The sequence below is a fragment of the Phytophthora ramorum genome (assembly GCF_020800215.1).
Source record: "Phytophthora ramorum isolate Pr-102 chromosome Unknown Phyram_PR-102_s0004, whole genome shotgun sequence".
NCBI classification, from domain to species: domain Eukaryota; phylum Oomycota; class Peronosporomycetes; order Peronosporales; family Peronosporaceae; genus Phytophthora; species Phytophthora ramorum.
Genome location: NW_027150650.1, coordinates 1551658 through 1575490, shown reverse-complemented (window position 1 = coordinate 1575490; position 23833 = coordinate 1551658). Strand labels below are relative to the sequence as shown.

Below are 23833 nucleotides of genomic sequence, written 5' to 3'. Positions count from 1 at the left end.
GCGAATCGACTAGAAAACTTTATCGAATCCCAAACAGTCTAGCGATAGAGACAGCAGTATGGTCGTTTATCTGGCAGCGTGGCAATACGCAAACTCGAACGGTGGCCAAGGACGTGTTGGGTCATCTCGTGGAGAAAGGCTTTCTAATAGTCTAATGACGATGTCAACGCTGCTATTCGAACGGTTCAGCGCTATGTGAAGCGGAATGGCTACAAGAGGGGCAAGAAACCAGGATCAGCTTACGCTATGTCGCCCGATAACGTGGTTTAGTGCGACAAAATACGTAGCACTGATGACAAAAGAGGAAACAGACAATCGCGTCACTATTTATCTTGATGAAAGCTACCTCCACCACAATTATTCACGACACGAGCACTCGTTGTATGATCCAACCGACCCTGCCATCGTCAAGGCGAAACACTAGGGGCGCCGACTGTATTTTATTGCTGCCATCATCGATAAATATCTAACACTACCTGATTGTGACCATGACCGACCCATCTACTGTCGATATTTTTTAGGGTGGGAAACAAACAAAAGATTACCACGCCATGTTCAACCACGAGTACTTCGTGAAATGGATGGGCACGCTCATCGATTGTTTGCGAAAGCGGAGGTTTGCGAACTGCATAACAGTGATGGACAATGCAAATATCACTACCTCATGCCCATAAGTTGTATGAAGAAGACACGTGCTAAGCGAGTACTCCGGGAGGTATCGTCGCGTTATGCCATCGGTTACTCAGATATTGATTTAAACGCGGTGCTATGGAGCAGGCTGGAAGAGCACATCAAGCGAGACGTAGTTTCTGTGCTTGTTAGTAAAGCTTTAGATGCCGGTCACGAAGTTGTATTCACCCCACCCCATCACTGGGACCTTCAACCGATAGAGTTCGTATGAGCAAACATAAAGGGGTGGGTGGGCAGGCAGTACACGGCAAAGGCAACGTTTTCAGAGATCCGTTCGCGTCTAGATACGGTGTTCAACTATGTGAGCTTAACTACGGTGCAAGGCTGCATCGATAAAGCTCGTTCAAACCTAGTTGATCTACAAAAGCACACATGCGTTATCGGCTATCTTACTGACTACATTGGGGAAGCATCCGGAAGCTGTTCAAGCGAGCACAGCGACAATGAGAGCTGCGATGATTAGGCATGCTACCTATAAAATATTATAACTTCCTGAATAGTATGATTCATAAAATTGTGATCCAATGCATCGATAGAGCTCCATCTTGGTTCTGATCTTGCGGAATGGAATTCCAAACATCGTAGTCCCGTCGTAGTCCCGTGGGCAGAGTAATTTCTCTACGAGCCCGACTGGTGTAGGTCAGTCAGGTGTTTCTGATTGGTTGAAAATAGGATAGATACGTAATCTGATTGGGTACTTTATTTGGAAGTCTCACGTTTGACACCCCGATTTATGAGCATACTGGCGATAATCCTAATGACAAGAACGTAATCTGAGAGATATTTGAAGACAGTTTCTGGGAAAACTACTGCGTATCCAACAGCTATACACCCTTAATCGTGATTAGGAAACTGCATAGATTCGATTGATGTAAAAAAAAGTAAGGGTAGAAAAATCTTTTCGATGTTGTTGAGGTCTGTCAATGCAGATCAAACCGGTAATATACTGTTGCAATGTGGCTGATATGTATTGGAATATGAATTCTGAACTGATATATGAAAAAGTGTCTCTTTTTTTTAGTATTTGTCTAAGATCTCTGTCAACGCGCGATGTGTCAAAATGATATGAGTGCGTTACGGCGGAAAAGATGAAAAGAGTGTGACAGCAACACTTCTAGGCGACTCTGAAGGACAAAGTATCCTCCTTTTTAGTGTTGAAGCCTAGCCATTCTACTGTGTCAGACGCCGATCAAACAAATTGAGACAAACGACGCGGCTTCGGAATTTATGTTTAGAAAGAGGCACAACAAATCATGCATACATGCAACTCTATGTGAAACCACCTGCATGGTAGAATGATAATGTATCGATGTAGTGGCTGAAGACTATGATTGGCTTGCGCCAGTGTCTGTGGAAGCCATCTATCCTGGTAGTTGACGATATTTTGTGTCATTGGACTCCGGTGGTTCAGGAAATTGTAACATCGATAAACTTTCACCTAATGCGTGTACCTCCATCGTACATCGCAACTTGTCAGTCAGCTGATATAGCCTGGGACAGGCCCTTCAAGTCACGCCTTCGGAATTAGTGGGTAAATATTCTGCGAGGACAACTATGGGCGCACGCTGGATCTACACAATCGCTCAAATTTGCTGTTCATACGCGTTCAAGGATATGCGGTTGGGTTTGTTCGATCCAGGCGGTACTTTCAGCCTCAACCATCAAGAACGGGTTTCGTCGCGCTCATATTCTTGCACCTCTACCAGGATGAGAGCCGTCAGATGACGAAATGGCCGAACTCCAAGACATACCTTTCGTTTTTGAAAAACTTTGTCTTATAGATAGTCTAATTAGTGAACTATCTTCGGGCGACGAGCTCATCTTTTCTGAGTCGGAGTCGGAACAGGATGACATCCAGATATTGCTTTAACACTTGTGCCCACGTCGCATTTTTGTGTGGGTAATTTTTCTGTTCGGTAGTAACGCCCGTTCAAATTATGAATATGACTGCTCGGATAAGCCGTGGTCTATCGGGTAGTCGGGGGTTCAAATCCCATATCTGTAGGGGAGCTCGACAACTTGAGATAAGTATCGTGTGCAAATCCTCCGTCATATCTGAGACATATCCAAGAGCTTGGGCTGCTCGTCCCACTCTTAGGGGTGAGCATCTCGGATGGATCAGGCTAACTGAAATGAGCGGACATTATCCACCGCAGAGTTTCAGTCACTAAGTCGTTTCGCAGGCGATCGATGGGACCATTACCTGGGCACATACGTTCACGATTAGCTTCAGCAACCGACTATTTTATAATTGTTAGCCAAACATTGAGTATAGTAAAACCAAGTCAGTTTTAAACACCGAAAACGTTTAGTCGATTTTGTATACTTCTCCGGTCTGGAAAATAAATAACAGTTTTTTTTTTTTATAAAACCTCACAGTATTCTATAGGTCAAAATCATGATATTTAATAGGATCTGTTTGCACTAAACTGATCTCGCACGAGGATTAAATGGGAGCCAGTCACATCCCAATGAACGTCTTCCATAGCCGGTATAAAAAGTTTTATCACTCCGAGTTTTATGCCCGATTTAATGACTCCTTGGTCAGCATTTATCACGATTGGATTGGACGCTCCGAAAAAGACGACCGAAACCTGTTTTTCTTTTTTTATCCGGTGTCCCATGTGAAAAGTATATATGACAAAACGTATGAGCCATTATTCTGGACACGTATATAAGGACAAAAATCGTGTCTTTACTCTATCCCAGGCTATCGGCCGAAAGGTGGTCGACCTCGGAAGCTCCAGCAGCACCACCAGGTGCTGGGCATTCTTCTGGCGTTCTATGTAGACTCCATGGACTATTCATCACTCGGTTCGATGTTCGGCGTCCCGCACTCGACGCTGAGTCGCATCCTGAACGCGGCGGAGGATGCATTGACGGAAGCCTTGAAGGGGTACGCCCCCGCCAGGATTGTGTGGCCTACCCTTAAGAGGCAGAAGGCCTTAGCCAGGCTGACAGCGGCACGTGAGCCCCTACTCCCGTTTACGTGGGGGTTCATTGATGGCAAGAACTTCCGGGTATGTGATCTAGCTGCTGCAATGACGTCCTTACGCTATCTATTACCGTTGCAGGTGCAGAAACCTCCGCAAGGAGATATCCAGAATGCGCACTATAATGGCTGGCTGCATGCCGTGTACGTCACGGGAACGTTGTGCTTCTCCGCTGACGGTCTCATCGTCTGGAGCAAGGACAACTGCCCGGGAAGTTGGAATGACGCTGACACCAGCCTTCAGTTCCGAGAGATTTTGCTGGACCCGGAGTGCAACCCGCACCCGCGGTTTGACATCATTGCTGACAGCGCCTTTCCATGCGGTGCGGACATGGTGGGTCGTATCATGACCCCCTTGAAGGAGGGAGACCTCGCTTGGTGCCGTCGGTCCGCCCCGCTGCGCAACTCATGTCAGGTGCGATCACGTCTGTACGCCAGACGATCAAGTGGGGCATGGGCTCGGTGGAGAAAGTTTACCACCGGCTTCTGCAACCTCTGCCTTACGACGTCAATAAGCGAAGGCAGCGCCTGGACAACCTGTTCAGACTAGCTAACTACCGTGTCCGCATAGTGGAGGTTAGTCAGATCCGCACGACGTTCGTCTACTGGAAAGAGAATAACGCATGAATTACAAGGTTTTACTTTTGCTTGCAGTGCAGCTTGTTGGATGTTCGTGATTTCAATTTTTGTGGGGCTTTGCCAGCAGAAACAACAACTGCTCGTGGCGCTCACGCGCCTCTGCTCTATCCATCGCTAAGCGCTCTTCATATCGACGTCAATTCTCCTCTCGGTCTATTGCCAGCGCAGCCTCGCTGCGACGCTGCGCCCCGCGAACCTCCCTCGCCTCTTTGCTGTCATGTTCGCGTCTGCGCTCGGCTGCCTCAGCCAGTTCGAGGCGAATGCGTTCGCTCTCTTCGAGTTCCAATCGGTCGGCCTCTCGACGCTCCTCCCTTTCTCCTCTCCGGTGTCTCTCCTCGGCGTCGGCCCGCCTGTCGCTATCCTTCTGGAAGAAGACGAGCATCTGCATCATGTCTGCACCAGTTGAAAACTGCTCCTTGCCCAGTGCTTCAATGTCGCGTTTGAGCTCCTCTAGCCAAGCCTTTGCTCGGATACGCTTTGTTCTTCCCGTAGGACGGTGTTGCATCGCTGACGGGGTATCTCTTGCCGTTGGCATTGGTGCCTGACTCGCTCATGGTGGCCAGGTTGTCTCTCATCACCCTGATGTCTCGCCGTCCAAGTCAGTTAGTACCGATGTCGAGCGAGGGATGAGCTTCGAGCTCGATGGCATCTGCCTGGACTCTAGCCGGATCTCTCTGTAAGATACGACCGTCTAGTGTCATGACGGTGTCGAGGGGGTCACGACGACTTGCCCTGGGTTACCCTGCGGAGCAAGGAGCACGCGCGGTAGATGTATTTGCTGCAGAGGACACCGTCGCGGCCCCAGGTCGTTGAGGGGTGAACTCTGACGGCGATCGAGCCGTCCTTGTGCTGGATAAAGCAGGCGTCTGAGCAGTTTGGGTCTGCGCTCCGTCGGTTCCGACTTCGGGGGCGTCAATGCCGACGTGCCCCCTGTGGTCCGCGTTTTTAAATGCATCTGGAAGCCGTCGTTAGGGGGGCCATTTTGGCACGGTGACCCAAAGAGCTGAACGTGACCAACGTATTGGCCGATCGCCTCTCCGGCTGGAATGATCACCCCACGATGCCCCGCCTTCCAGTTTGAGTGCTCCGCGCGATACAGAGGGCCTTGCTCTCCGGGAGCGATTTACCACACAGGCCACCGAAAATACAGTCCTTCTCCGTGCAGAAGCGGCTCTCTTGAGCATTCAGACATGTCGCGGCCCGGCAGCGCTGCTCGCACCAGGCCCCACCGCGAATCCCAATGGAAACTAATGGGAACTTCCAGCAACTCGGGTTCAGCTGGTCTTGAATAAGCTTGACCACCCTTCGGGAATCCAACCTTCCAGCATGGACGAAGTCGCGAGAGAGGCGACGGACTCCTCGGGGCACACGCCAGAATTCTTCTCAGGGCAGCGCAACAATATCTCTACGGTATCCGAATCATACCCATCTGATTCGAAGCATTCGGGGAACCATGCAGGTATGTCTCGCCCTCGAAACATGGCGTGGTCGATGGGCATTCGGACACCGCGGGTGCGCGGACGAGACGTAACAGGGGGTGAGAGCCCAGACGATGGCAGGCGGGTTACCGAATTCAACAGCAATGGTGGTGTCGGTGACGTAGGCGTGGTCGAGGCTTCCTGGGTCGACCCATGGACGCTTGGGGACAGAACCAGAAGATGTACAGGCGGACGGCTACCTTAGCTGCCGACAGCAGATGCAGATGGTGTCGACGCGCTCGACAGCGGAGCGGGTCGTGGCGTCCAATAGCCCCGACTCGACCTCCGAGTTGACGACTCGGAGACTGGCGAACACAGCGACACAATGGTCGACTGGGAGCTCGACGGAACGGTCGACGGCTGGGACTGCGGTGATAGTGACGCTGTGCGAGATGAAGCCGGTGAAGTGGATGTAGGGGTCATCGGCGTGTCGTGCAGCTTCACCATGCCATTGGAATCGAAGCACGACTCGCATGGATCCACCGGAGCTAGCACGAAGCTGCTGAGTGAATCCACTTGCATCGTGGCAGCCTCGATGATGAGCGGATGGCGTACGACAGGGCCAGAACGCAGCTGCAAGAACGATGTCGCTCCTGAAGAACTCGGCGGCGTCATCTTGAGGCGCTTGTCGTGACCTTCTGGGCGTGGAGGCCCACCCGCACCCCCGATGACAGCAGCACATCTTTTCACCATAGTATCTTTGCATACGTGAAGCACGACTGGTGTTAGCGAACAGCGGAGGTCACACGCGAGATAGAGAGCACTTTCCGGACGAACGCTTCGGCTACTGTGAAGGAGCTAGAGAGCGGCCACCTAGACATGTAACCAATAATCAGTACACACACTTAGATCAAGCGCATACACAGTTACCTGCGACATCAAGTCGACTTGCGCAGTCGGCGACGATTCTTCAAATGGGAATGCCGGGCTGGTGTGCGCGAAAGCGCTCCCTGCCCCCCTTCAAGATCGTTTGAATTGAAGTTCAAACGAACCTTTCTACTTGGAGGTAGTATCTGATGGCATAGTGAGTTCAAGACATTAGTTTGGTGAGGTTGCTAATTTAGGGTGTCATAAAACGAGATAAAACCGAACCAAATAGTTGTTTGGTCAGACCACTTTTCGGTCTCACCAAACAATTCAGTTTGATCACCAAGTTTAATGACCGGTTTAATGACTTCTTGGTCAGATTATTAAACGTTTTTATACCGGCTATGGAAGGCGTCCAATGGGTGCCTTCCATAACCCCCATAAAATCGTTTAATGACTAGGGAAGGGGTCATTCAAACCGCCATTAAAAATGTGCTTAAAAATAATTTGTTTGGTGAGACCAAAAAGTGGTCTCACAAAAAAATTTATAAACGGCGTTTATCGCCGTTTATCACGGACCCTGAACTTGCAGCCGATTAAACGTTGACAGTGTTTCACTATGTGTTGAGCTTACTACCCTTAACGAGCCGCTGACATTCAATTTGAAGGTGCGAGATCTTCAGGGGCTGCGAGGCGCGAAGTTCGCGCGCGAAGTGCTCTCGGGTATCCAACTCGCTCAGTTCGAAATCTGCGCCCCGGGAGAGAAGTACCCCGCTGTATAGTACGTGATCTGGAAGGCGCGTCCTGTTCCACGGGGGACCGGCGAGGAATTCTGTTTTTCTCATGTGTGGTGTCGTCTCGCCTGTTGCAGGTCGAGGTCATGATGTTGTCCATTTCTCCAAGCAGTACGACGCCGCCCTGAGAGCGGTCCAGGCAGACGTGGACGGCGCGTCCTCGCTTGCATCCTGCACAAGCAGGCTCCGGCGAGGTAGGCCTCGTGCACGCTGATGTCTGGAGGTATGTAGCCCGCCACCGGCGTCCCGTTCGTACTAAAGCACTGACCAGGTTTATATCTGCGTAGCCCTCGACTTGGCTTTCGCACGAAGTGCTCTCTGTCATCAGTCGTCGCTGAATTCGCTGGTACGAATACCGAAAAAGCGAAAGACGCCAAGCGGCGCAAGCTCACGGCCACTCCACCCAAAGACACTTCTCTGCTCCCGTGGCTGCGGTCAGGTCGACGTGTTTCGCATCTTCTAGTTGTCGAGGCGGCAACTATGCAAGTGAAGTCGCTGAGCGACTTTGAGCTGTCTCGCCTGGATAGGAGCAACACGGTTGCAGACTCAAGCGCAACGACGGAGACCAATCCGTCTTCTCCCCATGCGACCATTCGTCCTGCAACGCCTGCATCCCGATCGCTGCAGCGCACGGCCTCGCAGACCTCGACGGTGGCACCTTGGACCCAAGGCCGGCCCCCTCGCAAACTTCGCCGGCAATAACTCCGTTGGCTCACCCGGAAACCACTCGTACACTCGATGACGGTGAAGTGCGCCCCCGTCCGCGGGCGCCACGATGGTTTGCGGGGGCCTACGAATCTGACGCGTACGATTCCGAGGCGCTGGCGCTCATCGTGTCCATGCCTCGTACTGGCCGGCCGTTGGAAACCAGTTCTGTGGCAAGTTCTCCAGGGTTTGCCGTGGTTGACGGCACTATGCACGGATAGAACACCAACAACTGGGTGCACCAAGACTGGCCGCTGATGTGAACTTGTTGACGTCCCAGTACAACCCGATCAAGTGGAAGTTCCCCAAGCAACCAATTGGTGGTCGAGGAGGTGCTGGTTGTGGATGCTCGGAGCGCTGCAATGCCATCACGTGCATAAACGCCAAGAATGGGCGATTTTGTACGGACACCAACTGTGTTTTTGGGAGTAAGTGTGGGAACTCACTGACTGAGCATCCTTCGCTCTCTCTCTCTCTGCAGGAACACCCAGTCCGGGATGCGTGGACTCGTTGCTACTGCAGCTATTCCAGCCGGCGAGGTACTTGGCCAGTACCTGGGTCACGTGTAGCTTCTGGGTCCCCCTTTTCGGAACGCACCGGTCAACGAGGGCTATCGCATGCACCTAAGAACAAGAAGCACGGGCAACAAATACGTGGACATCGACGCGCTGGAGCAGGGCGGTAAGCTCCGCATGCTGAATCATGCCTGCAACCCTGCTGCAACATTCCATGAGGCCCAGACCGGAGAGACGCTGACGGTCGTAGCTGTCACCGTCCGAGATGTAATCCCCGGAGAGGAGGTGGCCGTCTCGTACGGAGACCAACTCTGGTATCTCTGTTGCTGTGGCTGGTGGGGCTGATCTGCAACACCTGCCTGACACCCCCCTGCCGCTGTGAAGCCGCCCGTCTCGCTCCGGGAGCTGCATGTAGTTGAGTAACTACCCGAGCTGGATTCGTATTGCATGTCGTGGGGTTGAACCCGTTCCTACTATAAGTGCTGTATTTGAAAATATATAGTGAAACAAAGATATTTGACCCGCCTGTTCAGTTTCTCTCTGCACGTGAAGTCATTCCAAAATTCCCCCTCTCCTTCCGAGCCAGCGTCAAGGAACTCACTGCATCGAAACCATGAGCCGAGTTAGGAATATGCAACGCGTGGGCAACCCTTGGTACTGTACTTACTCGATGTTGGCGTGTGTTCGGGCGATTAAGCATGGTCGACGAGCGGGCTACCATGACTACGGGTTAGACGAGCAGATACTGCTCTGTGCGATGGCGGACAAGTACAAGCCCATCGGGCGTAATATGTGGGAGTCCGCCGCCGCCGTGTATAACCAGCGCCGGGCGACGAGCTGGCTGGAAAGAGACTACGACTCGCTCCGGCGAAAGCTTCTTAGCTTGTACGGAAAGGCCAAGCCAACAGGTATCAACGGAGATGTCCCTGCCAAGCTGCGGCCCATAGCGTTAGCCCAAGAGGTCCAGCGAACAATAGAGCTCAAGGGTGGGGCTCACACGTTTCACGACGGCTTCGACTGCGGTCAAGACGATGTTCACTTGCTCCAAGAGGTAGCAGAAGCAGAGGACAATGCGTCGGGGGACCGCTCCCACAAGGGTGAAGAAGAGGATAACAACGAAGATCCAGCCACCCGAGGCTCGGAGAGTGAAGACGACAACGAAGACGAGGAGGACAGCCAGCGCTTGATGGACGACCTCACTGAGTATGAGCAGGGCGAGCCGGATGACTCACAGGACGTGTCGAGTTTCAACGTCGGGACCGTGATGACGAGACAGGGTAATTTCGACACCTCTATTGGGACCGATGTATGGTCCGAGGGTGAGGAGGAGAACGCACCTGAGAGCACCGAGTCTCTCTCGCCTTCGATCAGAGGGGACGTCGGCGGTACTCCAGTAGATACAGGAAGACCCACTGACTTGGATGCAGAGGCTGCCAGCGCCCCGCGAGCTTCCGGCGTTTTGGACGTCACAGCAGGCTCTCAGACAGCGATTACTGCAGTCGTCACTCCTGTCGCTGGGGCTGGAGCGGAGGCGACATTGCGCGGGTGTCAAGCGCTTAATCGTGACCCTATGCGCGTCGCCCAGGACACACAGGAGATGCAGCGCCATTCCAAAAAGAACACCACCAGCAATCGCCTCGGGGGCTCCGATCTTCGAGTGTTGCGCGACAACATGAACGAAATGAACAGTAGAGTTTCAGCTACGGGGAGCAAACGAGACGCAACCGAAAGTTCAACGACCGGCGCAACCTACCCGTGTAACAAACGCGCGCGGGCCCGCAAACACATTGAGCAGATTCGGAAGAAGAAGGACGAGGTGGAGGCCAGACAGTCATCGGCGGGTGGCGATATGATGCAGATTCTCATTTTCATGCACGAGGAGACCGATCGCCGGTCTAAGACCGAGGATCGCCGGCATCGAGAGGGCCGAGAGACGCGGTTGGCAGCTGAGCGTCAAGAACAGGATGAGAGAGAATCTATTCGCCGCGACAAAGCCAGGGCTTAATGGAACTGATCAGAACGCTTCGAGAGGAGAAAAACAAGAAAGAGATTGCCGTTTCCGCAGAGAATCGCTTTCGCTACGAGAAGAGATTGGATAGGGATCATGCAGAGGCTCGCGAGCGATACGAGCAGTTGATGTTGCTCGTCAGCGCCCTTCAACGTGGGTCTCAGCCGCCGCAGTAGTGTTCTGACCCAGCACGGGCTACGATTTCACCGAGGGTCGGTGTCCAGCACCTCAGCGCTGTCGGTGAGCTCGAGTTAGAATCGCAAAGGCACTCGAGTGTGCGCAGAACTAGCTAGCTTGAACACGCCTGCATTACAATGATATGAATCGAGCTAAATAACGTGTGTTTCACTTTCGACGTAGACTTTCTTACGACTATAGCATTCATCACCGAATAGAAGCCTGAGCGGAATTACCAGAAGGGTGGATCGGTCAAAGAGTACAAGCAAGCACCGTCTACTCGTTGTCTTCGGGGCCGTGCACGTGGGTGGTCCGTATCTCGTTAATACAGACGGTGCGCACTCTGAAGTTGGTCATGCGGAAGAGGTTATCCAACCGGATGTGCCTCTTTTCGATGTCGAAGGGAAGAGGGAGCAGGAGCCGATGATACACCTTCTCAATCGACCCCATGCCCCACTCGGCGGGCTGACGGACGAAAGTGATTGCCGCTGACATAGTCTTAGCGGCGCTGCGAACAGAGGGAACCAACCGCCCAAAATCGCCGTCCTTAAGAGGTGTCATCACCTTCCCGGTCATGTCTTGGCCGCACGGGGAAGCACTGTCTGCTACGATGCCGTAGCTTGAATCTGGGTTCAACATCGGATCGGCGAGCTTGCGACGGAAATCCAGGCTAGTGTCGCCGTCGTTCCAGCTACCGGGGTAGTTGTGCTTCGCCCAGACGATGAGCCTGTCGGTGCTGAAGCACGACGTCCCGGTAACGTAGACGCTGTGCAACCACCCGTTGTAGTGGGCGTTCTGGACGTCTGGATTGGAGAGCTGCTGCACCTAGTCACCACAAGACACACACAGACAGTCAGCGTAATGTTCCTTTTCTAGATGGCGGTCGATGCTAGCGTACTCGAAGGTTCTTCCCGTCCAAGAAACTCCACGTAAACTGAATGAGCGGATGCCGTAGCGCCACGAGCTTTTTGTCGCTCCGGCGAAGACCACACAATACGAGCCGGTCCGAAATGGTGTGGAGCTCGGGACAATATTGTCTCAGCGGTGTTCAACACACGGGCTAGTGTGGATGGCGGCACTCCGAACTCTTTACTCAGCGATGTGCGCTGCATGGACCCTACGTAGAAAGCGAGTAGTAAACCCAGCACTTGATGGTGCTCTTGCAGCCTTCTGGGCCGTCCCCCTTTTGGTCTGTATATCGGGAGGCTGTAGAACGCCTTGAAACGCTGCACCAGCATGCAAAATGACCGCCTACGCATATAACAACACACAAGAATTAGTCATATCATAGATATATCCCCACCTTTCGATCAGAGCCTACCGGCACCAACTCGTGGTTGTGATGAGATTCTCGTCGGTGCCTCGCAACCACGTGTCCATCCAGGATGCGTCGCGCGGGTCTTTCAAGCAGTGCAGAGTGACGTAGTGGCGCATGCGAACCACTCTGCGCGACAAATCTCGTCGTGAAGGCGTCTACGAAGATCGCGAAGCAGCACAGTTCGTCTTCTGCGATTTGGGAACAGTGATGCGGCACAGAGAGCTAGCATCATGATCATGGTGTTCATCGTGGCTACTGCGCGACGCGAGAGATATTAACAATTGCATGCCGCGCGCCATGAAGCCGGGGTTGCCGGGTCAGGGTGCGAGCGCTTGAAAGGTAGCACATCATCGTTCTAGATTCTGTCCCGCGACAAAATGTCCTAGTCGAGGTCTATACTGAAAGTAAGTCAGCTGATCGAAAGTGCGACTCTAACCTCAGGACAGAATATACGGTTTAAATCGGTTTTGGTTGTCGTTTTGCAGCACGGCGGATCAGTGGGTTATTAATGCGACGGTTTCGCTCATTAAACATGCTATAAAAAAACTTTATTAAAGAATCTCATACCGGTTTTGGAAGGCACCCAATGGGAAGAAACACAGGCACCCCCGTCACCCCTGAAGAAATCCCCACAGCCATTGCGCTGTGTCTCGCCGAGAGATAGATCAATGGCCGGTTGAAGCGTGGGGCAGCGGCGGCAAAGTTAGGATGCTGTCGACAGCAAGCGGTGACATCCTTCAAAACGAAGCTCCTAGGACTGACATGGTCGTCCCCCTGTCCAAACGGTGTCCGCATATATTGCGGAGCGCGTTGCATGCATCTTGCCCCCCCCCCCCCCCCCCCCCCCCATTGACGGCGTCAGTCCCTGAGGGCTATGTCCCATCATACCAACGACTCTTCTGCGTTACAGTTGCAAGGATTTTGTAGAGTGCGTTACAGTCTGTGTCAAGCCAACCCTGACAGAAGCGCACAAAAGAAAGCGCTAGTCGTTCGCACTTCGAGCAACCTATTGGTAAGAGTACTAATTTAAATAGTACTTCAATTCGGATCTAAAAACGTCTGTGGGTTTTGTTATATGCAATAGGTAGGAGATTACATCGACTACATCACATGTATGACACCGTTCATATTGACGAGAAATGGTTCAATATGTACCGGGCTACGAACACGTTTTACTTGACTGCTAATAAGCCAGCCCCTCACACATCGTCGCCAAATATGCGATATATAGGTCAGGTGATGGTTTTAGCTGCTGTAGCTCGGCCACGCTATGACAGTAATCTGAAATGCCAGTTCAATGGCAAATTAGAATATGGTCAATCGTTGAGCAGACGGTAGCACTTCGGCCTCCTTGAATCGACCCAAGGGTACCATCTTTACGAAGTGTGTGAACATGACACGGGCCGTTTACATGAAGATGTTCTAGGAGAATGTGTTTCCTGCCATTCGCGGCTAGTGGTCAGGTATATTTGTTTACCATATAGATGCTGTTGGAAGTAATATTACTGATATTATACTAATGTAAATGATGTAGGTGGCAAACGCCGAGTAGTATATGTTCAACAAGATAATGCCGTCCCCCACCTCCTAATAAATGATCAAGAGATTGCTGCGGCAACCAAAAAAAATGGCTGGCAACTCAAGATGAAATGTCAACCTCTACCGTCGCCTGACATGAATGTGTTGGACTAGGGATTTTTCAATTTTACTCAGTTCTTTCAGTACCAACAGCAAAACCTACATCATCGACCAGCTCACTACAGCTGCAGTTCGCGCGTTCAAGGCTACTACGGCGGAAACGCTTGGTCATTGTTTCCTGACTCTTCATATCGTCTTGTAAATAGTGAGTAAGCATCATGGACACAACGATTACAATCTATCACACTCTCGAAAAAGGCGAGGACTGACGCCAAGCTCTTCACCAACATCACTGACGTGTGATGCGATAATCATAGATATTGTCATTCACCATCTTCTATGTTGTGCACTTCAATTTGCTAAATTCATAGTTTGTTATCTAACATATCGTAGGCATAAAACTGAGTCCTGTATGACTGGCTAAAATGTGGTCTGTCCGAACGGTGAATTGGCACATATCAATTTAATCAGTAAAAACCTGTTTTTTTGCGATTGCCAATTACATTCGCTGGAAGCGTTAATCGAAGCAGGTGTCAGATTGTCCTGAACAGGTGTTTCGAGCACTTCACGGTACTATCTTTAATTTGTGCTAAGTCGTCTAAACCAGAGCACTGCGAAAAAAACTTGAATGTGGCAAACATGCTCTCCACTCCGGGCGTAGGTTTTGGTGACAGAACATAGAATAGTAGGTAGCATCTCTTGTGCTAGCGAATAAGGGTCTCGCAGTATTGATACGATTATTAGTTTTATAGCTACGATTCGTTTGATGAAGTGGTAATTCTTTTCCGGGCCAGAGAAGTAATATAAAATGGGTACTACGGATTCCTCAAAAATTAAGATATAGCATCTAATATACCATCCAGTACTCTGGTGTCATCGACCTCACCAAATCATTGTCCGAATCTTCGTCATTAGAGTCATCCAGATCCAAATCAACATCCAAATCTAAGTCAGACTCAAAACGTGGCGCTTGCTGAGGTTCGTTATGGGTCGGGGCACTAGCTCTCCGGTTGTAAATATCACAGAATAAGCCTAGTATTTTCTCGACTCTGCTCTTCGATGACACTGGTGAATTGAATCGTATCGAGATGAGGTATAGAAAAGGCGTCATTGAGCGTACGATTGTACCGCTCAAGCGAATTGTTAGTCCGGTTGACGATATCTTCATTTAGGCTGTTCACATTCTACCATTCCTGTACAAATTTCTTGATGCACGTATTCTAGAAATACGTCCAAAATTTGTTCCAGTTGGCTCTTGAATACGCGATAGTTTGGTCACCACAGTCGCGTTTATTCATGCGTCGTATATCAGGAATTCCACGAAAAACAATATCGCACCGACGAATCACCGTTAGTCGGTCAATACATCCGTCGTGCATGGCGAGACCTGTTTCAGCTTCGGTGATTTTAAGCTTAAGTATTTTCCGTCGCAAGGCATGCTTGAAGTGGAACAGGCAGATCACAATTCTAGAATCTCAAAACTAGTTCTTGACTGCCTTGATCGTAGCAAAATCGAAATCACGGGTAATGCGGGCGGGATCAAGCTACGTTTTAGACGCGACTCAGATGTAGCGCACGAGGTGTTCATAAACTTGTGTCATCTTTTCAGATGTCAGTACATACCACACAGGAGGTAGAGCCCCGAAATAAGGTCATACATCATCACAATGACCAATTGATAGAATTGGGTTGATACACATCGGTAGATCGCGTCGATGAAAATGCAGCATTGATGCTATTTCATCTTGTCTATCTGTCAGCTGTGAATGCACCCATCCCATCACACGATGCCAAACTTCATCTTCGTAATAGGTGAAGTGGAAGCTAAAGAACTTGAGCCCTAGGCTGTGCTTGACGTCGCATGAAGGCTCCATCCCAAGTCGTTCGAAAATGCACCACCGAAATGGTTCCTTCTGGTCTTGTATAGTCGACATATAATCTGATTTTTGATTGCACCATGGACGACGACGTTGTCGTCGCTGTAACACCGATCCCGCATAATCTGCCACACTTCCATCGGGGTCAAAGTCACATCGCGGACGCCGATGTTATCGTAGCCAGCAGCATCTGTTGCCTCCAATTTACGTAAGTAGGTAGCGGTTCACTTGGCATTTGACGCATACCTGGAACACAATCAGATTTGTGCGTCCCTTGAACGAATCCCTGTCGAGACACGTACAGCTTCACCAAGTAGTAGGTCCGTCGATTGGCGCTGCAGCGATAGTTCTTGGTGAACCCTCTATGGTAAAACGCGTAGGAAGTCCGTCGTAAACAACCAAGTTTGAGCCTGAAACAGCTTCAATATCATCAGGAAGCACAAAACTGTCGCCCACTTCACGATCTTCAACTTGAAGACCACCACTCGAGTGAATCAGAGCGTGAGGGCTTCCTTGGTATGATTTCGGTATCTCCCGATGATACGTCGCAAATATCAGTGCCTTCGTAGAGAGAGAAATTGGAAGGGACGGAGTCGGAGAGGATATCGTTGAGGTCAAAACTGCGGAGCCATGGTGCCAGACAGGAACGTTGAAGTGGAGCTTGTTGTCGGGTCCTGGGGATTTTGGGTAAGATTGAAAGGGTGAAGCTTGCATATGTTTGATGCTACAGCAGCAACTAGGATGGTACAGCAGCACATGGGATGCCCCCCCCCCCATATACCACCTTTTGCTCGCTTTCACTGCCACATTAGATTACACTGTCAACACTATAAGCAAGATTCACTCCAATTTATATATAATGCTGATATTTTGCACGGGAAGCGTCATATAAATAGTTTCGATTTCAATGTGTAGTGATTGAGTAATATAATTGTCTGCTTGCCGTGATATTTTTTTTACCATTAGTTGACCTCAATAGCGAGTTGCACAAGACTTGACCTGCGCAGCATTTGACCCAAATAAAATCACTTCGTCGAACCAATAGTCGGGAACAAGATCCTGAAACTGCCAGCGAGACCGAAAAAATCTACGAAGTGCAAGCGGGACATCTATTGACCCATGTCAGGCTGGAGGAAGCTGTATCTGCCTCAAACCAAATAGAGCCAATCGTGCCAAGACTGGAGCAACACCTGCCATGACCGCGCTAATGACGTCTGCCAAGACTGCGACGATGATATCCGCCAAGTGTGTGGCAGCGACGCGTGTTTCGGTTAGAGCGGAGCCACATGATTGTGTGTGTTCTGCCGTAGTACAAAGAGTAAGATAATGATGCTAGTACTGTAATTAGACACAATCAAAATTTGACCAAGACTTACCATTTAGTGCGGAGCATTACCGGCATCGAGGGGACTCGAATTCGCGATAACCCTGCTTCCGAAGGGCCTTCAAGCTTTAACGTCTGAGCTGTCAGCACTGAATGCCAAGTCTCATTTTCCACTTGGTTTCTCGCCCCCTTTCATATTCCTTTGTTTGTTTTTTTGTAAAGCCGAAAATATTAGTTATAACAGTGGATCTATTTCTGTACCACCTCGATATTCATGACCACAGTGGGTACTGACATTCATAGAAACGACAAGATTAAATACGGCCATTTATTGGCAATGCGGCCAAACTGGAGAGCCAACCTTGCAGAGCACTCATTCCACCAATTTTATTGGTCAGTCAAGGGAAAAGAAAATACAAAAAAAAAGTAGAGATCATAGTTTTTTTATACCTGACACGCGTTGTTTGCCGATCCATAGATGTGATCAATATGCTGGGGGAGAGGGCTATTCAAGCTGCAGCCGTCACAACTAGTTGCGGTGGTGCGCTGACTACCCTGCACTCGTAACAGCAAGCAGACGTGGTCGCAGGTGGCAGTGGCGTTCGCGGTGAAGATGTCATTGAGGGTTGTTGTTGCTGCAACAGCATTAACTTGCAGGTCGGACGGGGGATCGGGCACATTTCCAGTAGCGCCGTTGTTTCAGTGTGCTCTACAAGGCGCACACCCAGTAGCAAAGTGGCTAGACGTAACGAGCACCGAGGGTGCTATAAATTAGAGACTGGCTTGATCTATCAATATATTCAACATTTCGCATGTTACTATCAACCGATGGAGTCGTTCAAGTCTTCTTCTAATCTAATCTAGTCTTCCATTTAAACGACCCTAATTAACTATTTCCCTTATTGTCGGAAGCTTTCGTAACTGTGGGCTGATAGGTCGGGACCAATAAGACGCGTAAGATGAGTGCGTGGGGAGTGATAATCCTGGTGATATTGATGATGTAGCTCTCGGAACTGGTCAGGTTGATGATGCGGTTGGAGCGTTTCGTTTAGAGAACATTTTTGACGATCTACTCCGAACTGTAGTGCCACACCAAAATAATTGTAGATCCAGAAGAAAATAACATACATTTTTGGTGGCAGTGCTTTTACAGTTAGCTGGGGCAGGAAAAATATGGTCTATGCCCGCCAACTTGCGTATGCGATTACTAATATTACTCGGTACTCTCAAACCCACACCCTAAGCAGGAAACATTGAAGAAATTGCTTGCTAACCGCAGTACGCAAAATTAAGACCAAATCATAGAGGGCCAAAATGTATGCGAAGGAGGCAACGGGGGTGACTGCCCTTAGAAAGCTGTCAGTCATAGTGACAGGTAGTGATGCACTTACTTACGAAACCGAGTAGTCTGTTTTTGAACAAATTGATTAACCTTACCACGGAGGAGGTGAAAGTCGTACCAAGCGTGCCATGTGGGGTCGTCCATTACAGTATTGACCCTGCTCTACTCCGGCCGGAAGTCTGTACTCGAACCCTCAACCTCCCGGCCCCGATGTGCGTGGTCAAACCACTAGATCACCCGAGGGCGGTGTTCACTGGTTTTGAAGGAGAGTACAAAAGGCTACGAAAATGATCTAGGGTAGGCTGACAGCTGAGATTGCATTGGGCACTACATACGATATACGAGCAACAATTATAATACCCATTTCAACACACTTGAACGAAACTTGAACAGAATAACGGAAGTGAAGCTGGGACGCTGCACTGTCCGTTGGCTTGCGCGGGTCAGAGATCTCAGCTGACGGCTACAAAAGGAACCTAGCGTACGAGGACGAGCTGTACGAGTTCATGAAGCCGTAGGCCTAAAGACAATGATCACTTCTCCTTTTCCTTTCTTCCTACCAAGTCCAAGTTTCCTACCACCAATCCTTTTGACACAGAAGTACTATAATAATATGTTTGTTTTAATTAAGCTGAAATGTCGTTGTGTTTGCAAGGACACTAGTGACGACGCTTCCTGGCGGACATTATAGCGATATTGGAGTAGAAGTTCAAGACCAGAACGCGAAGGTCTCATCGCAAACTAGTACAATAACATCTGTTTTGGCTGAGTTACATGCTTCGTACATTATCAAGACTAAATATCAGGATTTGGTAGTAAAATCGAACCCTTTCGTGAACGCTGGGTCTTCACTCAATTAAAGTATACTATACAAACCAAGATGCTAAGCTGTGACAGGGGGCATTTTTCCCCCTTTCATAAACCACGGTACTCGCCTTAAAACAGTCCTTTCTGGATAGTGGAAGGAGGATGGGATTTAGGAGGGCTAGGTCGCGAAGTTATGATGAAAGGGGGCAAATGCCCCCTTTCATACGCCACGGTACTACCGCACCTGGCAGCTGGTCATTTCGCTGATTGGTCTAAAAAAGGTTTCCACCGCTTTTCTGACGATCATGACACTTGATTGGCTGTTCGTCCGACTGGCGTGATGACGTAAGACGGCAGATCTTGAACCAGATCCCGTCAGATATCAGGTCCCACTTGAAATCTATTGGCATCAGCCATCCGTGTGTGAGAGAGGACAGGAGTGTCCGACATGCTAGCGAATTGCATGAAGTAGCGAAGCCCAACACCTGCACCAGCGATCGCCGTACTGTTTGCGACCCTGCACAGACAGTACTCTTTTTCACGAGTTGAGTGTGCGTAGTGCGTAACTTTTCATCACCTACTGTACCAAGCTGGCTGTTCTAGCAGTAATTTGATTCATGGCTTCAGAACGGCGAGTTATGCATTTATCTTGCTTTAACTATGCAAATAGCGGCAGATGTTGACGATCGCAATTGACTGTTCAGCCTCAAGAAACACCTCCGACGAACATGGAGAGTCATCAGAGTGATAACTTAGGCGGGGCAGCGCCTGGTGAAGGCGGTAGCGAGAGCCAGAACCTCGGGTGCTAGCGTCAGGCAGCGGTCCCACAAGCGGCAGTGGTAGAATCGATGGCAACACTCGGAGCCCTGATGAGAACGCAACTGGAGCTGCTCAACGTGTTGTTGAAGTTGTACCAGCCATGGAGAATGCCGAAGGTGGTCCAGCGTCAGCGCCGAAGAGAAAGCGGGGCAGACCGAAGGGCTCAAAGAATAAGCCGAAACCTACGACGGACAATGAGCCTGCACGAAAGTGCGCCCGTCCGGCAAAGCCCAAGGCTCCATCGATGCGCAGCCTTGTGCAGGCACTGGGTCAAGCTCATGACAATGTGGCTCTTTCGACGCAATCGAGCCTAGCATCGACATAGAGTGTATCGCTACCAGGAGAAATCTCGGTCGTCGGCGCCCCTGCGACAGATACTGCTGACAGTGAGGACAGCGTTCCCTCAGCGCGTACCGGACCGTTCAACAAACAGGTTCACCAGCGACTCCATCAGCTGGAACGCGTCGAAATAGTCTGGCCAGACCACCGCCCATTCCGGGATTGTACGTTGACACACTTGTGGCATTTCACCAGAGAAAAAGGGCTGGACAAAACGGAAAAAGACCAAGGACAAGTATGCGGGTGTCGGTAGTGCGTATCTTGTCGGTCACGTGTGTCGGATCGTCAAAGGATCGATGTTTCAGGTGTACAGTGGCTAGACTCGCAGTATCAGAGAAATGATGAACACTTGAATCTCAGCATGATTCAGCGCGGGAACGTTAACTACCGATCCCTGCACGGAAGCACTTCACGAGTACGCTGGAACCACCTCTGTGCGGTCGAAAAAGAAGAAAAAATTGAAGTGGAGGGGAGCATTGATGGCATGGAGGAGTGCGTGTAGTTGTTTGATCCACCGATGGAGCTTCCAACAACGCTAGCGGAAATGGAAGCCATAAAGAATATGCGTTTCGATCCTGGGGCGCAGAGCAAGGAACCCGAAGACTTGTTCCAGCACTCGGACGGCAGTACCAAAACATATCTGCTTCCTCAGTTCAAGCATCTATTCGAGCACTCAGCTTCGGCAAGCTTCTTCGCGTACATTCCGGTATCGTTTTGGCAGCAAGTACTTTCTTGGAGAAACAAACAGCTACGCCCGTGCGCATGACATTGCACTTGCCGAACCTTTTTCTCTGGATGCGATCATGACATATATCAGGGTGCTGTTCTACATGGAGCTAGTGGATAAAGGTGAGTACAGCAACTACTGGGGAGAGCAGGTGGAAACTGCAATTTTCGGAGAAAACTCCGTTAGTCTTGATGCAGTCATGCCTATTCGTCGCTTCAAGCAGCTTCGACAATCATTTTGCTTCCAGTGCGTTGAAGTGAACAACGCTAACCACGACCAGGCAGCTAGAATCAGACCGCTGCCCAATCTACTCAAGATGACAGGCCCCAAGTATGTTTCTCCTGGGCGAAACTTAGCTCTCGATGAAAGCAAGTGTCGCGTGCAGGTCAAAATGCGGCAAACCGCTGATTGTGTACAACCCTATGAAGCCAACAGGGAAGTACCATTTCCGCCTCTACATGCTCTGCTGCTTTACCACGTGGATTTATCTAAAATTTCGGCTACACTGTCAGAGCGATGTGACGGAGCGGCTTGCAGGTGTGACGACACAAGCGGAGGCTCAAGCCCTCAGCGATGAATTAGCAGTATCCTCGTCGATACGGCAGTGTGTACTGGAAGTTGTTCGGCCAGTGTATGGCACCCGTCGCATTATCAACTCCGACAACTACTACACGTCGGTGCAGCTACTTGATGCTATGCGTCTAAAAGGGCTGTATGGACGTGGGACGGTGAGGAAGGCCAGCGCACACTTTCCAAGACACGTCGTGATTGAGAAGAAGGATTGCACTCGGGGAACCTATCGACAAGCGGTTTCTGCTGATCGCAACACGGTGGCGGCTTCGTGGTACGATAGCGCTATTGTCACTGTGATTTCCAATGCCGATGCTTCAACAGTCACTACTGTGGCTCGCCAACTTCGCTCTGACAAGCGAACATTTAGCACCCCAACGTGCATCAAAGAATACAACACCAACATGCAGGGCGTCGACAGACTCGATCAAGTACGAGGGAGGTTCTCTCTAGCGGATGGACACTCTTTCAAGAAATGGTATAAGAAGCTGGGCCTCGCGCTCGTGGATATCACGCGCTCCAACGCGTACTTCACGCGCAAGTTGGCACTCGGACCGACTAATGATCGCGACTCTCATCGCGATTTCATCGCCCAGATCAGCTCTGAATTACTGTCTGGAAAATGGAAAGAGGCGCCTAGTGAACGACGCATGTTTTACACCGACGTAGGCTCGTTGGATGTACCGGCAGAGGTGGACGAATCAATGTCACCGTCAAGTGCAGTCTGGATCGCTGGAAGACGCGGTGTCGACGAATGTCTCGGTAGCCCACAGAAGAGGTGCTCAGCGGTTTCCTCCAAGCAGCTATATCCAGATTCAAATCGGAAGTGACGGCAGTGTGCAGTGTGCAGGTGGGAGGACAGATACGCCACGGAGGTCACCGACTACTGCGTTCTCCACACCGTTTGTCTCTGCCAGCACGTGTTCGTGACCACCAAGTCGTACATGTGTCCGAAGCAGACATGGACGTGCTGGGAGAAGTATCATCGCTTTTATCTTCCACACAAGCTATTCTCCGCAAAAGGCAAGGTGCGCACGAGCTCAGACTTGTACAAGCTCAAACATGAGAGCATGCGTCAACGCAGCCTGACCCCAGAACAAGAAGCAACCGCTGGAAACCGTCTAAGTGTAGTTCGCTCAATCAACTTGTAATTGGTGTGTGCATTTATCTCGAAGTAATTATTGAAAATGTTGCATGCACTTTTCTAGAAAGCAAAGTCTACCATGTCATGTTGAAGTGTGTATTTATATGGATTTCACTATTGAAATTACGCAACCCAGTAAGATTCAAACGACCGGTAAAAGTAAGCGCAGCGGCTCGGTTTTCCAGCTGCAGGCAATATCTATCTCTTTGAATAACTCGAAGGAAGAGCAGAACGCAGAGAAGCAAGGCTCGCGGTGTCGTGGACAAAGGGAAGCCGTGCATACCATGAAACGCGCCCGAAGCATCTCGGCAAGCTCGCGTTTCACGTATTCGATCGCGACAGGCTCAAACAATATGTTGTTCCAAAGCACGATCGTTGCGAGTTCGTACGGAGGCAAGCGTGAGATACAAAGGCCGGTGATATCCTTGCAGTAGAGCTCAGCTCTTTCGTTGACTTGTCGACCATGCAGGCTTCTGGAAATCATCTCGACACCGAGTCTGTAGACATCCGCACGCACCTCAATACCGATCGCCTTTGACATCTTGGTTGCGAGCACAACTTGAGCGATGACATTCCCAAGGCCCGAACCGATATCGAGAAATACGTCGCTTGAATCGATATCACCAAGCTCTCGAAGTAGTATTGTAACACCCGACGGCAGCACTTCTCCAACATTCAAATGGGATCTACCTCCATCATAACAGACCGCAGCACGCGGTACACCAGCAAACATTGAAGTCACTGCTTCGTCTGCACTCGATGGCGACAGAACTGGCATGGCAGATGCTGACGGCGCTTCTCCTGCTGGGCCTCCGACGGGGGGTGCCGGTACTTGTTGAGTTTCGTGTGGCGGTTCCACAGCAGGACGAGCGGTTGGCGCGACTGCCGCTGGTGCCTGTCGTGCTACCGGTCTCGTCGCTTCTCCTGCTGTGCTTGGTCTTGACACCGCAGCTGACTGGCGCGCTTTACGAGGCGGTGCCGCGCCTGGACGAGTTGTAGTAGTGGCCGTTGCTCCTGCTTGGCGTGATCGACCTGGCGAAGAATGTGCGGCGAGGTTCCGAAGCTGTACCGTTATTGCTGGAGGGCGACCACGTGGACGGCGCACCTCGGTGAAGAAACTTGA

The 23833-nt window shown here is 50.5% G+C and overlaps 3 protein-coding genes across 3 annotated transcripts; 2 read left to right on the top strand and 1 right to left on the bottom strand.

Annotated features, from left to right (window-relative positions):
• Nucleotides 1-4457: 4457 nt before the first annotated feature.
• Nucleotides 4458-4826, bottom strand: KRP23_5112 (uncharacterized protein; the record flags this gene model as incomplete). Its single annotated transcript, XM_067890148.1, has 1 exon — nt 4458-4826. One exon carries the CDS (start codon nt 4824-4826, stop codon nt 4458-4460), a length of 369 nt encoding a protein of 122 aa, XP_067746716.1.
• A 1298-nt stretch (nt 4827-6124) lies between these two features.
• Nucleotides 6125-6433, top strand: KRP23_5111 (uncharacterized protein; the record flags this gene model as incomplete). The annotated part of the gene is made up of 1 exon (XM_067890147.1): nt 6125-6433. One exon carries the CDS (start codon nt 6125-6127, stop codon nt 6431-6433), a length of 309 nt encoding a protein of 102 aa, XP_067746715.1.
• Nucleotides 6434-9806: 3373 nt separating this feature from the next.
• Nucleotides 9807-10625, top strand: KRP23_5110 (uncharacterized protein; the record flags this gene model as incomplete). Its single annotated transcript, XM_067890146.1, has 1 exon — nt 9807-10625. The coding sequence occupies one exon, from the start codon at nt 9807-9809 to the stop codon at nt 10623-10625; it is 819 nt and encodes a 272-aa protein (XP_067746714.1).
• Between the last annotated feature and the right edge of the window lie 13208 nt (nt 10626-23833).